Source organism: Lingula anatina, chromosome 8 (assembly GCF_051362555.1).
Source record: "Lingula anatina isolate TDL-2025a chromosome 8, LinAna3.0, whole genome shotgun sequence".
Lineage (NCBI taxonomy): Eukaryota > Metazoa > Brachiopoda > Lingulata > Lingulida > Lingulidae > Lingula > Lingula anatina.
Window position 1 is genome coordinate 8,838,314 of NC_141774.1, and position 20,378 is coordinate 8,858,691.

The window sequence follows — 20,378 nt, forward strand, 5'->3', positions numbered from 1 at the left end:
TGAAATTTTGGCATAAATTAGTACAGACTCTCACAAGCTCTCATGAGCGTGTCCATTAAAACAAGGAAGAAATAATATTTGCAAACAACCATTTCTGAGACAAAAAGACATTTATTAGAAATGAATTATGTACATTTTCTCATATATGTACACATGATGGCTTCGTCACATCTCTGCTTCATAAAACATGACTAACCCATTTATCATCAATCAAAATAAAGAAGATGACAAAAACATGGATTCTAAATCAATTTACAAGCTAAAACATGAGAAATTTACACAATAAAATAATAAAAATAATGTACAAAAACAATTTAATATATGTTTAGCAATTATTGCCAGGCCATGCTAATACTATTACACAACAGGATGGTTTTAAAAAAGACCCTAAATCACTTTTAAAACATGATATGTAGCTTTGAAACTTTCCTTCCACATTTGAAGAACAGGTTTCTTCTCAGGTGACAGAAGTCAGCCAATTACACAACACTTTGTCATCACATGACCTTACAGTGAATATTAGCCAATCCAAAAAACAGTTAAGAAATATATATTACCCAATGAAAGAAGGGATAACAAATGACCAGAGACAGAAAGCACATTGGAATGATGACAAAAAAGGCTCAGGCCTCTCAAAACATAGCCAAACAGTGACAGTAATAAAGTAATCAAGATAGAATCATGGTTATTTCTTAGACCCCATTCCCACAGATTTTAGATCGGTCTATCCCCGTGGGGAGTCTCACTAGATTACTATCAGCTTAGCTGGCTTAAATGTCTGTCTTGCCTACTAAAAGCTGTAAGGGGGTAATTAACTTCTGTGCGCAGTCGGCTGACAGCAATTTAGCGTGAACACCCAGGGAGTTAGGTCGATCTAGTTGGATCGATCTAAATCTCTGGGAATGTGCTCTTAATCGAGTAACTCTCCTTAATAAATATGCTCCATGTTTTTAAAAAAGCACTGGTTAGCAAACCACAAAATACTTCGATAAAAAAAAGCTTGCCAACAAGAAACATTGAATATCATGATAGGGAGTTTGAAATTTTACAAATGGACAACTCCCTCCATCTTCCTGTAGGTGGCAGCACAGTAAAGGCAAGTGGTTGGCACTGATATCGATTATAATCTTTTAATTTGATTTTATTTAATTGATCTAAGTCATCACCACACATACAAAAGAAATATATTCAATCCAGTCACTAGTATTTGGGACTAACTTGATACTGAAAAGCTCCTTTACATTTTTTTTCTCCGTCTCATAAACACTTCACTTATAAAAATACTGATGGTTTTGGAATATTTCTCTGGGAAAGGACCACGTAAGGTAATGAAACTATCTTTTCAATGGGGAAAATTGTAAATTTTGCTAATACTGTATTTTTTTAACTCATACATTCGTAAAATTAGAACATTCCTACTGAGTGGCAGAAAAAAAGCAGACTATCCTGTAGTTTTCTACTATACAGTAAAAGCACCATAAAAAGCTGAAAAGAAATATATGTTTAAGGATTCCAAAACTATATATCTGAAAGACTTAAAAATTACCCCATTGAAAACATCGAGTCATTGCCATATTTCAGAAGTTTTAAAACTTCAAGTACATTTCTGCCAGCGTCTTATAGGCAAGACCAGTTTCTGCGACTTTCGTAAAAAAGAGAAATATGAAAATAACTTGTTTCAGTAATCAAATGTGCTTCAAAATCTTGTAAAAAATTAACATGATTGTCTTGCTGTCTTTTAACCATTGACACTCCTATATAAACATGAAATTGTGCTTGAGCATTAAGGGTATAAACCCCCCCCTTAAAAAAGTCTCCTGCCGTCAACGCCTCCTTGAATAGTAAAAGGAGGCAATATAATTTTCAAAACAAATTTCACATTTTGTTTTCAAGTCTAACTTTCCAAAAACTTGCTTTCAAATCATGATGAAGGAGTACCTTAAAAGTACCCTGCAAATACAAACGCCAAAGGATTGCAGCTCCATCTGGGGGTTGCAAGGGTAAGTACGACACCCATTTACCCAGATATATCCAGAAGACTCTCATCTCTACTCAAATGGGCTGAAACATGGTTTAAGACCCATCACTTTATATCTGTTATGTATCTAATATATCTTAACCAAGTTCAAACCTGAGTAAAACGTAGGCCCTTTTCACACCCAGCAGTATACGTTACTGATACAATCCATATCAATAAACTTTGAGAAGTCCTAAGATGCAATTATGCTTCAGAGGTTTCTACTCCCTTTGACAATTTCCCTGCAAGTTTGCTTTGCCTGTTTAATTAGTTACTAAATTGGCCATGTCGTGTAATGAACTTGTCAAAAAGTGTACCAATACTGATTGTATCATTTCAGTATGGCACTCAGCGCAAAAAAAGGGCCCATGACTTGAAAACTACTAGTAGATGGAAAAGCAGACATTTGTTTTTCAAAATACTTTAGAAAGAGTGTAATTTTGCAGTGCCTCTAGGTTCTTTTGAGAGGTTTATCACCCATATATAAGTATATACTGACAGCAAATATATTCTGAATAGTAGCTAAAAGCACAGACGAAAACCATTTATATTATTTTTCAAAGTTCAAAGTCAATTTTTGAAGTATATTTTCTCAACTCTTAAAATTTAAACTAGTCTATGTTGAAGAGTAATCGTATAACACCATTGAAATCTTAAGTATATTAAAAGCTGTTGCTATCTATATCAAAAAGAACACTTAAATCAAGGAGAAAAAAAAAAGCAATAAGTTATAAAGTATATCAAACTTTTAAGCTGGCCAATCAATCTCAAGCTTTGTTAACAGCCATCTAGCTGGCCAATCAATTTGTAGCTTTGTTAACAACCATAAGAAGCTGGTCAAACTGGTCCAAGCTTCTCTCCCAACTTCTAAAGACCCTCCCCAATACTGCATTTCTTTGTGATCAAAATGTTTCCCTTCTCACTGTCGGCAATCTCCTAATTGATACCCTGCATAAGCATTATTTACCTCTTTTAAGCGGTCTTCTAGTGAAAAAATACTGCAATTTATTTTAAGTGAAATGTTTCTGTTCACTGCCATGGTACCAACTTACTGTTACCAATGACAAGATTGTGCCATGACTGTGATTCTACCATGATACTTCAAGGCTATAGCATGACATTTCATGATTATATCATGACATTTAATGACCAAACTACGACACTTCAGAGCCATGCTGTTCAATTCCATGGTTATTTTCTTCTTCAAAATTATAGATCATACTCACTGTCTGGTACTATTCATTAAAGACTTTCATGATGTCATGACTATGACTCTATGAGGCACACACTCACTCTACCATGACATTTTTTCATGACATTTCATTTCTATACTAATTGTGCTTCATAGAATTTTGTATAAAAAATTCTCTACAAAGTGACATATGATCCACCCATACCATGACGACTAATGTCATGATATTATCACAACTAAACCATGAACGTACTCTATAACTAAGGTGAAAGATTGTTTTAAATCCTTCCATTAGGCATGAGCATACCATGTCTAAACCATGACATACAATGACTCAACTATTATGATCATGACTCTATCATGATTCTAACAAAACTGACTAAACCATGACTGCATCTTCAAATGGTGGCGGCGGACTATATGAGACTCTTCCGTTAGGGAGACCGTGATCGGGGCCATTGTGATTATAACCATTCACATGATCAAAGTCCAGTCTGTGTCGACTGTTTGGCGACGTTGGGGAGTGATCCTCGCTGGAAGAGCCACGAGATTGTCTGGACGAGGGCCGGGAATGGCGCCTTGCCTCTCTGAAACTGTCTTTCGAGTCTCGTGAATTTTCTCGCTTGTGAGGCGAGGGGCTGATACGCACCCACGGGAGCTGTGCAGGGGGAGGGGGCGGGGCACGCCCGTTGTTGGAAGAGCTTTCACTGTCTCTGGAAGAAGCTTTCTTTACTGCGCTTTTCTGATTCTTGTTACTACGCATGCTGCGCTGACTACGTGTGCTTCGCGTGCTGCTACGTGTTTTGTCTTGTCGGTTCTGGGGTGTGCTTGTTCGTACGGCCACCGTCTCGCTGGGTAATTGCGTCATTGTTGGATCAACCTGATGCAATACGTCGAGTGTGTTGAAATTCGAATGATTGACATTGTCATAATTTTTTCCTGTTCTAAAACTGTTCCTGGCCGGGGACTTGTATCGCATTTTGACATATTCCATCTCATAACTAGTTTGTATCGGTGCTGCAAAGATATGGACATGAAAAATGGATAAGTGGTGATTTTTAAAATACAAATTGTACCATTAGAATATACAGAAATAGAGAAAACCTGTCCTTAAATTACTGAGGGCATAGGTTAAGAGCTTTTTATAATTCATCTTTTTTACTTATTCATTTGTTTTTGTCTTTTTCACTTACAACAACACTCTAATGCAAGGAACAATATTTGCTGATAAATTCTTAAATCAAACACAAAATTAAACCAACCAAAATGCTTTCAGAAAAAAAACTCATTTTTATAAATGAATGGTAATTACTTTTTTCATTATACTCATGAATGACAAAATGGTAGAATTTTAATGTTGTTTTCATTTAATGTAAGTATTACTTTTTGAAGTTTCAAAATTTGATTTTCACAGAGAACCAACTTGAAGGCAAGATACAAACAAAAGAAAAGAGAAAGAATTCCCCTTCACATTTTTTTTTGCCAAAGAGGCCCACGAAACCAATCAAATTGACAGTGCTCCACTCGTACTCAAATAAAAACAAATATCTTTACCAGATACCCAAAGATGGAAAATATTAAAAACCAATCAATAAGATTGAAATCACCACATCTTTTCAATAAATATCACTACAACAGTTTTCAAACACAATATCACATCAAAGATTAGTAGTTAACATCCAAAAGCTGAATCTCTCTCTATGTGCTATATACATATTAACACATATAAAACATACAGAGGGAGAGAGAGCCTTTTATATAGCCCAGGTATACTTAAGTCAACAAAAAGAATCTCATCAAAAAAGCTTTACTTGAACAAACCTGACAAAATACTTTTCAATAAATTGACAATTTTTCTCTTCGCAGAGAAGACATGATGATGTAAAGTGCCGTGACAGTCAATCAGCTAACATTAATATCAATTTGCATCAACAACAGTGCCAATAAACAAACAGTTTCACACCGCCATGCAGACTATACTAACACATTCAAACCAGGCCCGTAGCCAGGGGGGGTTCTGGGGGTTCGAAAGAACCGCCCCTTTTGCTGGAAAAAGGTCCACTCTGGGTAAAATTTGATCTAGGTACATGAAGTTTTTATGGGAAAAGGTCCACTTTTTCAGAAAAAGAACCCCCCTTTTGAAATTGCTGGCTACGGGCCTGCAAACACTGGTTAGTAATGCATCAAACATATGACATGATTCTAGCTCACTTCATTTCCCTTTTTATTTTTTCAAAAATTCATTTTTTTTTCATTTATTAATTTCATTTGGAGGATGGGGAGGAGGATAGGGGCATTAGATTATAATAATCATTAGCTTGTTTTTGTTATATAATATCTTTTGAAAATGTATAAGGGGTATAAGATATTTTGGCAGCAATATGTCATAAATTTTTCTTAAGGCGTGTGGGAAGGGGATTGGGGCAGATGAGAGAAATAAACATCTCTATATTTTCAGGGGTAGCATTTCAGGGGTTATAAATGTCATTCTATCAGTTTCTTCATAATGCTGTACAATGAAATTTCCCAAGGAGGTCATTTTCACTTCCATTTGCCTGTTTCAAAAGTTCTGGAGGGATTTTGATGATATTTGAAGGATAAGGCAGAAATGTGCTAACTATAATGTAATTTGCTTTTGGTGATTATCCATTAATTAATAAATGGACAATTATTAGTTAACTATTTGTCTTGGCAGATGTCTGCACTCTCTGAATGGTTTTCCAGTTCATATCTTTAAAGAAAATTATCAGATTTTTTTTCTTCTTATCTAAACGTTGGCAGAATGTCCCAATAAATACATAAACAGTACCTATTTTCAATTTTTTGGCTTGATATTAAACTTACTGAACTCAATGTGCTTTGGTGTGGCACTTTTCAATGATTTTGCAAATTACTGATTTCTGTACATAATGAAACCAAATTTTACCTGATAAAATTTTACTCATGCTGAAATTACTTATATAACTTAAATAAATCATTGGTCTTTGCTCGTCTGTTCAGTCTATTTTGTACTTTTTCCAAATCCTTCATTTGCTTCAAGCAACCCTAATTCATTGAACCGTCTTAATTTGAAAGAAAAAGGGGAATAAACAAATAACCCTTGTTCACAATTTACCATAATGATAAGGACTTATGCAATCATGGAAGAGCTCATTCTACACCCTGGGTTTTTAGGCTCTGATGGTGCCATTTTGTAATCCAGACCCTCTATACCCACAGGGTGTCATTATGTTACCCAGCAGTGGTTTTCACATAATGACTTTAGCCTTAAAATTGAGTCTAAACTTTAAGACCAAAAATTAAGTCTACTTCTGTCAAGATAAACTTATAGTTGTTTACTATAAATAACCCACTGGTGGTATTCACATGATGACTTTAGCCCGAGAATTGGCTTTAAACTTTTAGAAAAAGTCTACTTCTGTCAAGATAAATCCATATAGTTGTTCACTGTTGTTGTAAAACAGGCAAAGGTATGTAAAATTGGTCTTGCCTTTCTTGTCATAAAATGTGCAAAATTTCATAATTCAATTGGACATGCTTTAGAACAATTTTTTTAACCTGAAGTCCTTTTGAGAAACAAGACCCATTTCAAAATATCAGTTTGGGTCATTAACCACTAATATGAGGCACAAGACCATTTGATTTGGCAAAAGACAAGTATAAAATTGGAATTCTTAAGATCACTGTACAATTATACGATTAAGAAATTGTGGCTGTTGTTTTAGATATTTCTATCATCCAGTGATTTCATTTTGGACTTGTTCATTTTGATTTGGTCTAGTAGTTTTTCAAGACTGACTAGTTTACTGCAAGGGTTGAGGCACTAACCATAATAATAATAATAATAATAATAATAATAATAATAATAATAATAATAATAATAATAATTTCAAGTAAATCACAAAAAATAAGAAAAATAATCAGCACAGCAGTTTTCAATACTTTCAAGTCTAAAGCATCAAACAAACCATTGAAGATGTTTTCTGGGCTGTTATTAAACAACACTGGTTTTCTTGCTGAAATAAAAATAATTTGTGCTGACCCAAAAAATTTATGAAACATTTCATTCTTGGGAGTAAAAAAAATACACTACAAACTGTGATTGTTGTTTTTCATGAGATAACTTTATGAAGCCCCATGAGATTTAATATAACAATTAACTCTTTGATACGTGTGAAGGATGTTCTGAGTGCGAGAGAGAGAGAAAAATTTATCAATATGAACTTCTGAGGGGGAACAAAATATGTAAACACACTCATATGTCTTCCATTTGACTTGTAAGCAATTCAGATCATAGTGTAGCCTAATGCTTGCGACAGCTGAAATGGCTTGGCTATAACTTAGTATCAAGTGGATGAAGTGTTATTATTTTCTTTTCTTTCAAGATGTCCTTTTTCTTTTTTGGCACCAATCAACTACAAGTAATAAATACTTCTGTATTTGTTTTTGTAATATCAGAAAGAACTGGGTATTAAAACTGAAAGTGATATCCTATTGTGTCAGGGAAGGAAATTACTTTCAATATTAAAAACACTAGAATGTAAAAAAATTAGAATGTAAAAGATAATTTTAAGTGGAAATGGAACTTTTTGGACAAACTTCTGAGACTGAAGTTCAATGTAGGACCTTAAAAAGGTTTGTGATATGTATTCCTTTTCTAATAACAACTAACTCATCTCTAAGCTACTGAAACAAGCACAAAGCTACTAAAACATGCTTACGATGCCCAACTTCTTATGTCAAAACAAAATATGAAAAGTTGGCAAAAAAAAAACATACAACTTAAATCATATTTTTGGGTAAAGTATCATTGATCAATTACTGTATATTTTCAATACTTTTGACTTGTATTTGATAATTTTTGGTGTGAAAAATCTTTTCAAAAAAAGTGCATTCTTTATTTAGTGTGGAATAACTAAGACATATCTACCTAATATACACTTTCACCTTATATGCATCTATTCCAAAATCTATGCAAAATATATGCCTGAAGTAATAGTATAAAATCTACTAAATGTGGAAAGCAATGGTCTAATTATTTGTGCAAAAAATGGACCCAGAAACTTCACAATATATCTTAAATGTTTAATAGCAATTGAGGGATAAATAAGATCATGACTTAATTCTGTAAAAAAAAAAGTGTTTACAGGGAAACCATCACCATGGTAACAAATGCAAGCCTATAAGGTGCCAGAGATATGATCTCTGACCTCAGATGATATAAAAATTTGAAAGCAAGCCCCATATCTCTCCAAGTAATGTATAATTTTATCTGAAATTCATGGCAGCTTGGCTTTAAAATTATGGATATTATGGTTCACATAAAAGCTTCTGCTTTACAGATTTCATCGTTTCATTTGCAAGAAAAAACTCAACTGCAATCAACTATGCAAGCAGAAATCTTGTTGGATGTCTTTAATATTTGAAAGGTCTGCACACTTCTAGGTAGCTAAAGCAGGGAGCCATGCTAATAGATGCCATCTAACCATCTGTAGAGAAAGCTTTAGACCAGAAGAATATGAAAAAGTCAATTCATCTTGAACTTGGCTGATCCCATTGCCATGGTAACTTTGTGCAACCACAAAAACCACAAAAATACACAACTGTGCTTTGAAATGAAAACCAAATCTCCATGGAAACAAGAAAGAAGCTGCTCTAAACTAAACCTCTTTCTGAGATCAACTTTTTTTTCTGCTTAGCAACCACATAGTTTCTAAGCAACAATACTGCCATGCAACTAAATATGAGCACCATCATCAGAAACCAGGTGGTTGCTATGGTGATTAATTCAACAGCAAGGCAACAAATAATTTGTAAATAATTTTACAGCTAAAAATTACTCAGCAGTAAAGGAACACAATTAATAATAGAGTGAACTCTTTAATGCTGAGCAATTTTAGCCTGTCACTAGGCAACCAAAACTGCAATGGTGAGACATTAGCAACAGCCCTGTTGCTAGGCAACCAAAAGGAATACATACACATACATAGGTTGGAGCTGCATATGTGAGCTCTTCGCGGGGGACTGATATGCAGAATACGTATCAAACCCTCCGATAAAGTCAACTGCAAATAGAAAAGTTAATATGGTCCTTTCAGGGCAACAATCCATCACTTAATTATATATTATCCCACCTGCTGTGTTAAAGACATTGTAAACTGTACTACAAAAAATGTTAATTAATTCATAACTTTATAACAAATCAAAACCTTTGAAAAGAGTCAAATTTTGACTTTTATATAACATATATCTATTTAACTTCACATTTTAAATATTAAAACAATTTCAAGGACAAATTTCATTTAATACATTTATTATGTTTCACTTGCTTAACGATAAGTTTGAAGCTATGAAGGCTATTTTTCAGGGCAAAAGTGTTTTTGGTGAGCTTTTTATGAACAGGGGCACAATGCCTTAGGTTTTAAATTACTTGCAAGTCCTTGAAGGGCAAATGTATTGGAAGTGTTATTGGCTTCAAACCCCATTTTACCCAAGAATATTTCTGCCTTTACTTATACACAGTTGCTGACATACATTAAAAAAGAGAATAACCCCCAAAACAAAAATTATCTTTTCTTTTACTTTACTCTTAGGGCAAGTTTAATGGAAGTCCAATTTCACCAAATATCACAATCATGCATAGCCAATGAACAAAACAAAGACAGCACAGTAAAATTTAAAATAAAAGTAAAAAAAAAACAAGGCAGCAAAGCTGTCAAATGTACAGACAAAAAACAGGAAATAACTATGCACAAAATAGGCTACTGTCAATTCTGATGCAAAAGTACATTCCTTAAAATGTGTTAACAGTGTTGCATATATGCTGAAAAGTGAAAAAAACAGCATAACTTCTACAATAATGGCCCGATCATGCTGATTTTCGAACTTGACCTGCGTTTTATGAATATTCATCAGCTCTGTAAATATTATGCCAAAAAGTAAAACTGCCCTCCACTTATCGTGTTTACAATGAAAGTGCACGGTGTCGGCGACAGCGACAGTGACGGCGACGACAGACACAGGTGATGGCAATATGTACAGACACATCTGTACATATTTACTGTACTGTTTGAGAACAGTAAGTGACATGGTTTCTCTTAAATGGTCATCATGGGAGCAGTGCCCAAAATAGGTTTTTTTCAAATTTTGATGCAATAATACATAATGTTTAACAGCATAATGACCATCAATTTTTCATAATTAAATATTAGTATCATGGATATTCAGAAAATGTGACTAGCAAAGGTCTTCAGGCCCATGGAACTTCAAAGTCACAACTTGAAAATGCCAAAATGTAAACAAGACAGCACTGTTCTGAAATGTTTTTTTTTTTTTTTCATTTTTAACAATTTTTTTAAACATAAAACAAAATTAACAGGTTACTGCCATTTTTATACGATCAACTGAGAAAATTGATGAGATGGGAAAAATATCAATAGAATAGTGTTTAATGTCCAATTTCCTCCATTCTAAGATTCTGAACATAGTGAATGATTGAATCTGACAAACTGCAATGATATGAGTTTATTTCCATTTTTGAAACTTTATTACACAATACACGATAACAAGTTTACCATCATTTTTACATATTCAACTAACAATGTTGTAAAGATGCAGGAAATGTCAAACAAACACTTTTACATGTCTTATTAGTTAAATAATGAGACTGTTAACATGCCTAAGAATTGAATCTGAGGAAATGTGAAACAAGACAGCTCTGTTCTGACATGGGTTTATTTCCATTTTTAACACTTTTTTTAACATAAAACAAAATTAACAGTTTACTGCAATTTTTATATGATCAACTAAGAAAATTGATGAGATGGGAAAAATATCAATAGAATAGTGTTTAATGTCCAATTTCCTCCATTCTGAGATTCTGAACATAGTGAATGATTGAATCTGACAAACTGCAATGATATGAGTTTATTTCCATTTTTGACACTTTATTACACAATACACGCTAACAAGTTTACCATCATTTTTACATAATCAACTAACAATATTGTAAAGATGCAGGAAATGTCAAACAAACACTTTTACGTATCTTATTAGTTCAGTAATGAGACTGTTAACATTGCCTAAGAGTTGAATCTGAGGCAATGTGAAAAAACAGCTTAACTTCTAAAATAATGCCCCGATTATGCTGATTTTCGAACTCAACCTGCGTTTTAGTAAGATTGACCACTCCTGTGAGTTTAATGACAATTGGCCCATCTGTTCTTCTTATATTGTGTTTACGGTGTTGCATATATGCTGAAAAATGAAAAAACAGCATAACTACTAAAATAGTGGCCCGATCATGCCGATTTTTGAACTTGACCTGCATTTTAGTAAGATTGATTATTCCTGTGAGTTTCATGACAACAGGCCTGACGGTTTGCCTTAAAATGTGTTTACAGGGTTGCATATATGCTGAAAAGTGAAAAAACAGCATAACTTATACAATAATGGCCCGATCATGCTGATTTTCGAACTTGACCTGCGTTTTATGAATATTCATCAGCTCTGTAAATATAAAGCCAAAAAGTAAAACTGCCCTCCACTTATCGTGTTTACAAGGAAAGTGCACGGCGCCGGCGACGGCGACGGCGACGACAGACGCAGGTGATGGCAATATGTACAGACACATCTGTGTCTGTACATAAAAAAAAGCAAATAATGTTAGATGTTTCGACTTCCATTCTAAGAAGGAGGGCTACTTTTTGTTGTTCCTTTCACTTTCAATTAAATTTTTAAAATTCTACCCTAGCTGGAAGAGGAACAAAATTACTTCAAATATTAAGTTATCAGACCATTCATTTTTTTCTGTTGTTGTTAAGCCTATTGGATCAGGTGTGTAACAAATAAATCTTATTTAATTACAGGTGACATTATGACATGATACAACGACAGCAGACACATGACACAAGATGACAAAATGGCATTAAGACAAATGGCACAGTACATTTCCTGGGTGAATATCGACAATACGAGATAGAATGACAATATGACACTAAGCAATATATAGAATGCATTCTACTGCACCTGACAACACATAAATGTAAAATCTGAACTCATTCCATCAAGAAACAGGACAAACTTTTATATGATTAAAAAAACTGTGTGTTAACATCAGGCCTAATTTTGACTGAAAATCTACTCAACTTGCCACCCTAGATGACCAAATGACAGAAACATCCCACTCTTTTTTTTGTAACCTGGTCATCCTGTGACACAAGTTGGGACTGATTTTCAGTCTCAAGTCTCTTGTGTGAACAGACAAAGTAACATGCCAACAATTTACGCTAAACACACACACACACACATACACTAAAAGCATAGAACAAGTAACAGGAATTTGTTAGTAATTACAGGCAGAATCTTTTCAGTTAACGAAGTTAACTAAAGCCGGCTTCACAAAGGTTGGTCTTAAGTTATTAATCAAAACTTCTAGTCTATTTTGATACAAGGTAAATCAGTATTTGAATCCACTAAAATGAAATGTTGTAACTATTTTATAAACAGCAGTGACAAATATTTTAGGCAAAGGTTTTTTTGTTTTTGTTTAGTGGACTAACAGATTTAGTCAACTAAAATTCTTGGTCATCTGTGAAATCAGCATCAGTTGACTTTACTGAAGAGATAAGGAGTAAAGTCCTAAGATTTATTAGCATCTATATCAACTCTGAAAGTCGGTATGACAGTAAACAGTGTCATTTAGCTATATTAAAGGGATAATAACTCTTCGTATGAAATCTGTATTTCACAATAAAAACATTGTGAGTGACTCATAAAAATATAATATATTCTGTTTTCCCACAAAAACGGCTGTTATAGCTATTATTCTGATGTCATAGCTTGTCTTTAGACCACGTGACCTCCATTGATGGCTATACTCTGTTAAAATCTCTTAAGAGATTTTAACAAAAAACCAAACTTTTTAGAAAAAAACCAGGGACTAACTTTGAATGTAAAAATGGATTCATTAACCATTGGTAAGTATGGGAAAATTGTTGTTTACTCCAGGAAAATTCATTTTTTGGCCGAAACGAAGAGTTATTATCACTTTAATAATAAGTATGTAATGCGTTTTCAGACAGAAATAAAGAAAAATTGCTAAAGTTATTGCAAATTGGTCCAAATTTACTGAGTTAAGTCCACAGTATTTTGTGAGATATTCAAATCCAGAAAAGAATTCTTTTTTTTTTTTCAATTTTACATAAGTTATCTTTGAACAACTAAAACAAGAAATCGGGACTACGATTTAGTAACACGTTTGTGGTTATATAAAGCTTCTGAATAAGTAAAATGGCTAAAACCTGAACTGCTTTCCACACACTGGTAAAACTATTAGCTAAATGTAGTTTTAAAATAAACAAAGCTAGTCTTACTGTTTCAGCATTTCATACATGTTATGATTACAACAAATGTGCTTCACTTAAGTTAATATGTCAAAGTTGGTGCTGTATACTCAATGGTTGCATTACTGATCATGCACTATTATAATGATAACATTCTTTGCAATTTCACTGCGTTAAAATATTAAGCTAATACAGGAATTAAAGGTTAATAAAGTTAATATAAGAAAAGACACATAATAACAAGCTTAAAATATAAAATCAACAAAAAAACAAAAAACAATGATCAAGCAAACAGGTTAAATCAATCAGAATGAAACATAAATAACAACGCACATTAACAAACAGTCAACAAAAGAAACAAGACAGACTGGTTTGACAGTCATGTGACCAACATATATCATGTGACTTCAATCATCCAATCGTCATGCTGCTACGACTGGGAGGTGTGTTTTCATACCAAATAATATTTTTGAAATTATAATAAATGAATACAATTATAAATTCAAATAATTTGTGCAATATATTTGTGTTTATTATTCACTTTTTAGTGAAAAAAAAATGTCCTAAAAATATCTTTCAAAAAAAAAAAATATACATATTATTATTATTGTGGGCATGCAAACTAAAAATAATTCTAATTTTCCACCATACTATGAGAGCAATTAGACTGGTGCATGAAAAAGTGGTGCATTGGAAATGGGTTTGGAATTTCAGTGCTGAGAGAGCCACCTCTCTAAAAATATTCAAGTGGAGAATATTCATATAGAAAAAAATTAACAATAACGCAAATTAAAGAAAAAACATCGAAGGCAAAAAATTTTAATGACTATCTATAGCCACAGTTGCATAACAACACTGAATTTAGAAACTTTTGAGGACTACAGACAAATTTTATATTTTCAATAATAACGAGAAAGGGACAGGGGCCACCACAAGTGGCTATCACTTCTTGTTTCACAGGAAAGAACATGTGGAATGTCACAAGTGCATATGTCACATGTCAGCAGACATGTCACATGTCAGTGGACACATCAGGATGGCAGACTCGAGATAACAGCCAAAGTGACAACAGTCAAGATGGTGACAGACTAAGTAGCCGAGGACATGCCACAGTGACAAGGTGACAGCTGACACTGGTGACAAGGTAACAGAGTGACAGCTTAAAAGGTGACAGCGACTGCTCTACTGAATTTGAGGCAGGTGAGGCTGACATTAAAGATCACACCAGTAGCTAAAAAAAAAAAAAAAGGAGGACGGGACAACATAAGAGACACCTATCCTAAACACCGAAAAAAAATAGTATACCATAAAACACACCTTCCGTCGTAACAGCTTACGCAGCGACACACACGCACACTCGTCATAACGTGCTTTGGGCAGATGAGTAATCCAACTGATCATTATACGACACGTAAGTCGGGATTGTCCAGCTTCGACGAGAAGGGTCACCAGGGACACGCAGGTTGTCAGTGCCCGCGGGCGTATAAGCATATGCCCGCACGTTTTGGGCACTGCAGTTGGACGTGCTTTTCTGCTGTGGGGAGGAAGATGATACTCTTGTGTGTATGGAGATCTGATACTTACAGCTGTCGTCTTCTTCAGAAAAGACGTAAATAACGTAGCACGCTGCTATGAATCCAATAAGCTGGAAAGAAAAAGAGGCAAAAAATAGATATAAAAAACTTTCCCATTCATTTGAATGAAAGATTCAGCTACAATCTTAAGGTAAACATAAGAGCATATCTTGACATATAGTTACAAGTCATCTCTAAGTTTAAAGTAAAATGATTTACATGATGTCTACATGATTGGTAAACTGAAATTAAAAACCCTGCTCAAGGCATTACTCAAATTTTGTAATTGTTTTAAATAAAACATACACAGAAAATAAAGTGCATACTTCGTTTAGCTAAAATCAAATCCTGGCTATCATCATTTTAAAATTTAAACACATTTTATCAGTAGCAACATTCATGAAAATGTCATGATTAAATAGCATTTAGCAAAAGTTTTAACAGAAACTTGTGATAAACTGAAAAACATCAAGAACACAACCTTAAAGGTTTTTTAGCCAGTATATCAAAGGATTATAAGACCCATAATTATATTTCTTGACTATATTCAAAATCACTTTGCTTTGAGGCAGTCCTGTCTTGAAAGCCCCACCACCTATACTTACTGCCATTATACATTGTACGCCCGCATGTAAAACTTCCACATAATGATATTTTAAAAGACAGTCTGTATATTGCGGTGCCGTCGTTGAAGACGCAAGGCCTTTTATGCCACTATCTGATTGGTTGACTAATCTGCGACATCCTATCCCGCCTGATTGCCACCAACTTTTCTTTCCAACACCAAAATCTAATATTGTCATTTCCTGGAGAAAAAAAATTATTAATCATTAAATACTGGTATCTGGATGATCAGATAATTAAAATGCTTTTAAAAGTGAAATACAAAAAGTACTAGTACTAGCATACACAAAAATTGTTATGCTCTAGTAGAACTACTAAAATTTTCTTTTAAGTATAAAAACTAATGAAGAGAAAAAAACCACTAAATCTTTGTAAACAACAGAGAAAACAATTTTTTCACATTTAAGAGAAGTATTCAGGTTCAGTTTCTTTTCCTTCTTGTTGATGTGAAATATCTAAATATACTTACCGGAGAAAGAATTCCTACATCTAAGTAAAAACATATAATGAAGATGTTCCATGCCAGCCACACCAAGCTCCAAGCTGCATACTGAAAAGATTTTTTAAAATTAAATAGTTAGAATAGTTGAATCTTTGGGTTGATCACCAGTCTAATAGGACATCATACAACCAGGTCTCAGACAACTACCAGTCCTAATCAAGATTCATTCTGCAATACTAGGAAATTCATAATAGGGGAAATGTAATACTAAGTGAGTTATATCCATAAATAATGGAAAATTCTTCTAGTGGAGTTTCCAGCTGTCTACGGACTTGTGATTATGCTAAAATTTAACAGTAGTCCCAAACTCCAAATCTACTGGTCCATTGCCTCTGATCTTGTTGGACTGAAATATGCCCACATTAACACTCAAGCATGCATGCACGCACGCACGCACACACACACTCAACTATGAATTGTGACAAATAAGATCAATCACACAACTGTTTCTTTTTTCTTAGTATTTCTTTTCTATTAATTTTTTCTTTATTTCTTTCTTTCTATTTTCTCTACTGTACATAAAGATGGCATATAAATGATTTTCCCTGCTTCTGAACTGTGTACAAACGCACTAATGAAGTGACAGGCATAATACTGGATTTGCATGGTAAATAATTGAAAGTGCAACCCCACCTTATTAAATTATACATTAATTTCCCCTTTTGTCTGAGATGTCAGTAATCATACATAATGGACTCCATCAATACTGTAATTACTTCAAATTTTCAAACACCTCAATTTCTTATTATTTCTTTCAAGGTTTTGTCATTTTCAGATGCTTTCAAGAAGCACTTTCTGAACCAATTTACATTAAAACCTTTAAATCAGTATTTTTAAATATTACTAACAGAATTTTTTCTTGGGGGGGGGGGTGTCTTAACTTATGTATTGAGTAATTACCATACACACATTCTGATCACGTATGCTGTTGCTGAACAATATTAACTGTTTTGGAATATTATTTCTATGGATGTTTTTCAACAGACAAACACTGCAATCACAATGTGTGTACTAGTAGGTTTACGTACAACAACTACCCTCACACATAGTCATGCACATAAATACGAACAAGAACATGCATACACATTCACTTACAGACACACAGAAGCATACACTCAAACTCATACGTTTTCATGTGCATATGGAAAATTTGTTTACTTAGAGTATTTTTGCCACATGTAAATGTCTATATTTTGATGTGTGGTATATAGTAGATGATGTACAGATTCATTGCACGTGCGCACACACATACACACACACACATCTCTCAATAAACACCACCGACTCTCACTCAAGTATTAGTAGTTCACCAAAATCATCCCTAGATGAGCAATCATACATTCAAGTATCACTAGAAGCAATTCAGTTTACATTACAGGGTTGACTTTCCCTCTCGGGTGATTTAGAACAACAATTGCTGTCTAGCATAAGATGGTACAAATGGGTCTTATTAAAGGTGGGCCTTTGTTCTTAGGTAAACGCTAGTCTGTGGCGCCATCAGGCTGCACTTTTAATATAAACAACCTTAAATGCATTAAAAACCTTTCATCTGTCTATTCATTTTTTTTTCCACTGTATTTATTCATTTTGTTGTTTATTCATTTATTAAACAGTGATTGTACATAAGAAGTTCAGTGGGAAATGCACTTAAAAACATTAATTTATATTATTATCTATTTATTTATTAATTCATTTAGTATATATTCATTCATTTATTTAAGCTAAAGCTAGAAAGGGGGGGGGGGTTGCAGGACCCCATGAGCTACAGGCTACAATATTCCCCACCCGAAGCCTTATTTTCTAGAACAGCCAACTCAATAGACAACAAAATATTGGCGTGCAAATAGCTAGCGATGTTCTTGGCTGCAGTCTTAATGGGGACGGAGAAAAAAAAGAATATGTATTCAAGTAGAGGCTTAAGTGTCAACTGTATTGATCTCCGCTGTCTGAGAAGGCTAACAAATTTGTCATGCCTAACAAATCGGCGTGATTAAGTCCTCCTTAAGAACAGAAACTGGATTAACCGGTGTCATCTCATGATTAGATTGATAACCTTGGGATTAAAATGTTTAAGGTGCAGTATGCCCTCCTGGAGGGTAAGGCGGACTTTTAAAGCCCACTAAAAGTGTTTGGAATTTGTTGCTTAGACTGCTAAAATCAGATAGCAGACTTAGCAAAGTTGACTTAATGATATAGGTCTTCGACTTTTGAAGAATACTTGGCCCTAAATAAATATGTTGTTGACATAAATGGACTGATAACATTATAAAGGTTTATTTTTATTTGGTGCTTAAAATATTGTATTTCCCATATTTAGCATATAAGTACTAGTAATATTAAATTAGTAATACCAAACTTGTCTCTTTTCTGTCTTATGCTAATCCTACTTAAGTTGGGGCTATGCTCAGTCTAACGTGCTATGATAATTACGGTCTATAGACACATATCACCAGTGACAGCAGAACCATTAAGCCAGCCACTGGTGTGGAAGAACTGGAAAAAAATCGATTTCTGAACTGTAATTAAATTGTGAGGCAAAACAGGCTACTGGAAGTGAATGTTCAAGGGCAAATATTTATGATGTCTGTTTCTCTCTCTCTCTCTCTCTCTCTCTCTCTCTCTCTCTCTCACACACACACACACACACACACACACACACACACACACACACACACACACACACACACACACACACACACACACACACACACACACACACACACACACACACACACACACACACACACACACACACACACACACACACACACACACACACACACACACACACACACACACACACACACACACACACACACACACACACACACACACACACACACACACACACACACACACACACACACACACACACACACACACACACACACACACACACACACACACACACACACACACACACACACACACACACACACACACACACACACACACACACACACACACACACACACACACACACACACACACACACACACACTACAAACCAGTCTCAACTAAAACACGCAAGGCAAAAACTAAACACCTCTCCAATTTTTTTTCTTTTGCCTTGCACGAGGCCAAGCCTGATCTTCAACCATAGTATTCCTGAAGCCGCACAGGTGTGTGAGTTCATTCCAGGAGAATATCTATCCCACCTGTTCTACCTGTTCACGACCCATTAACTGTCCCAATACAGGTACATAACACACAGGTTGATGCTGGGTAACAAAACTGCTCAAATATCATACTTATTTACAGGACCAGCAGGCATGAATCTCAGAAATGCCAAATGTATACAGATTGCCTTTTTCTCGTGCTAATGATTTGATGGGAGCTCTGGGGAAAGGACCTGAATCCCAAATGCAATCCTCAGATAGAAGGCATTCTCTCTCTCTCTCTCTCTCTCTCTCTCATCCTTAAAAGAGATGAGATTTATACAGAGACTTTAAGAAGGGGGTGGCAAAAAACACTACCTCACCCAGTTTTCCAACTGTTGTGTATCCATCAGCATTATTCAGATTCCCCAAAAGCAATTTGCTTTCATAAATTCCCCATCCCCCACAGTGAGACTCACAGAAATGGGTAATGAGTATATCTTCATTCTCCCCCCCCCCCCCCCCCCCCCCACACACACACACCATATTTTCCCTTCTCTCCAAGTTCCATCAGTATTATTTTTTACTGAAATGGCTGCTAAATAAATGCATGCTCTCTCTCTCTCTCTCCTCCCTGCAGTCACAATTTTGGATAAAAAAAACTGCCCAAGCATTGCTCTCCCTCTCTCGCTTCTATTGCAAACAAACATAAACGGCAAATAAGGGGGCATAAAACTCCCTTTCCACCTCCAGTTCTGTCAGTGAAAACAAGTCACTGATGTGCTTTCAAATCCAAAGGGACCCTTTTTCAGGCTACCGCTCTTTTGCGAAACTGGCTCAAGAAACTCTACTCACCACTGCTATGAACTTTGGTCTATACTGGGCAGCACCAAAGAGACCCATGATCACAAAGATGAGCTGGAGGAAGTTGCCCAGGATTAGTGCCCACATGTACCCCATGAAGTCGAAGACTTGGCGCTCTATCGTTGAGAGCTGGAATGAAAGTGAAATGCTTTAATTTTTTTTCA

At 34.8% G+C, this 20,378-nt stretch overlaps 1 protein-coding gene across 2 annotated transcripts in view; it reads right to left on the bottom strand.

Moving 5' to 3' along the window:
* Nucleotides 1-91: 91 nt before the first annotated feature.
* The window catches only part of LOC106175623 (sodium/potassium-transporting ATPase subunit beta-1-interacting protein 3), a 30,007-nt gene continuing 9,720 nt past the window's right edge, over nt 92-20,378 (bottom strand). The window contains exons 2-7 of one of the 2 annotated variants that reach the window (XM_087019457.1): nt 20,206-20,343; nt 16,220-16,300; nt 15,732-15,932; nt 15,137-15,197; nt 9,190-9,274; nt 4,033-4,226 (exon numbers count right to left, since the gene is read on the bottom strand). In XM_087019457.1, the coding sequence (XP_086875583.1) occupies nt 4,211-4,226; nt 9,190-9,274; nt 15,137-15,197; nt 15,732-15,932; nt 16,220-16,300; nt 20,206-20,343 (582 nt within the window). In that variant the 3' untranslated portion in view covers nt 4,033-4,210. Of the gene's footprint in view, nt 4,227-9,189; nt 9,275-15,136; nt 15,198-15,731; nt 15,933-16,219; nt 16,301-20,205; nt 20,344-20,378 lie in introns of both variants that reach the window. The other variant, XM_087019456.1, reaches the window with a different exon arrangement.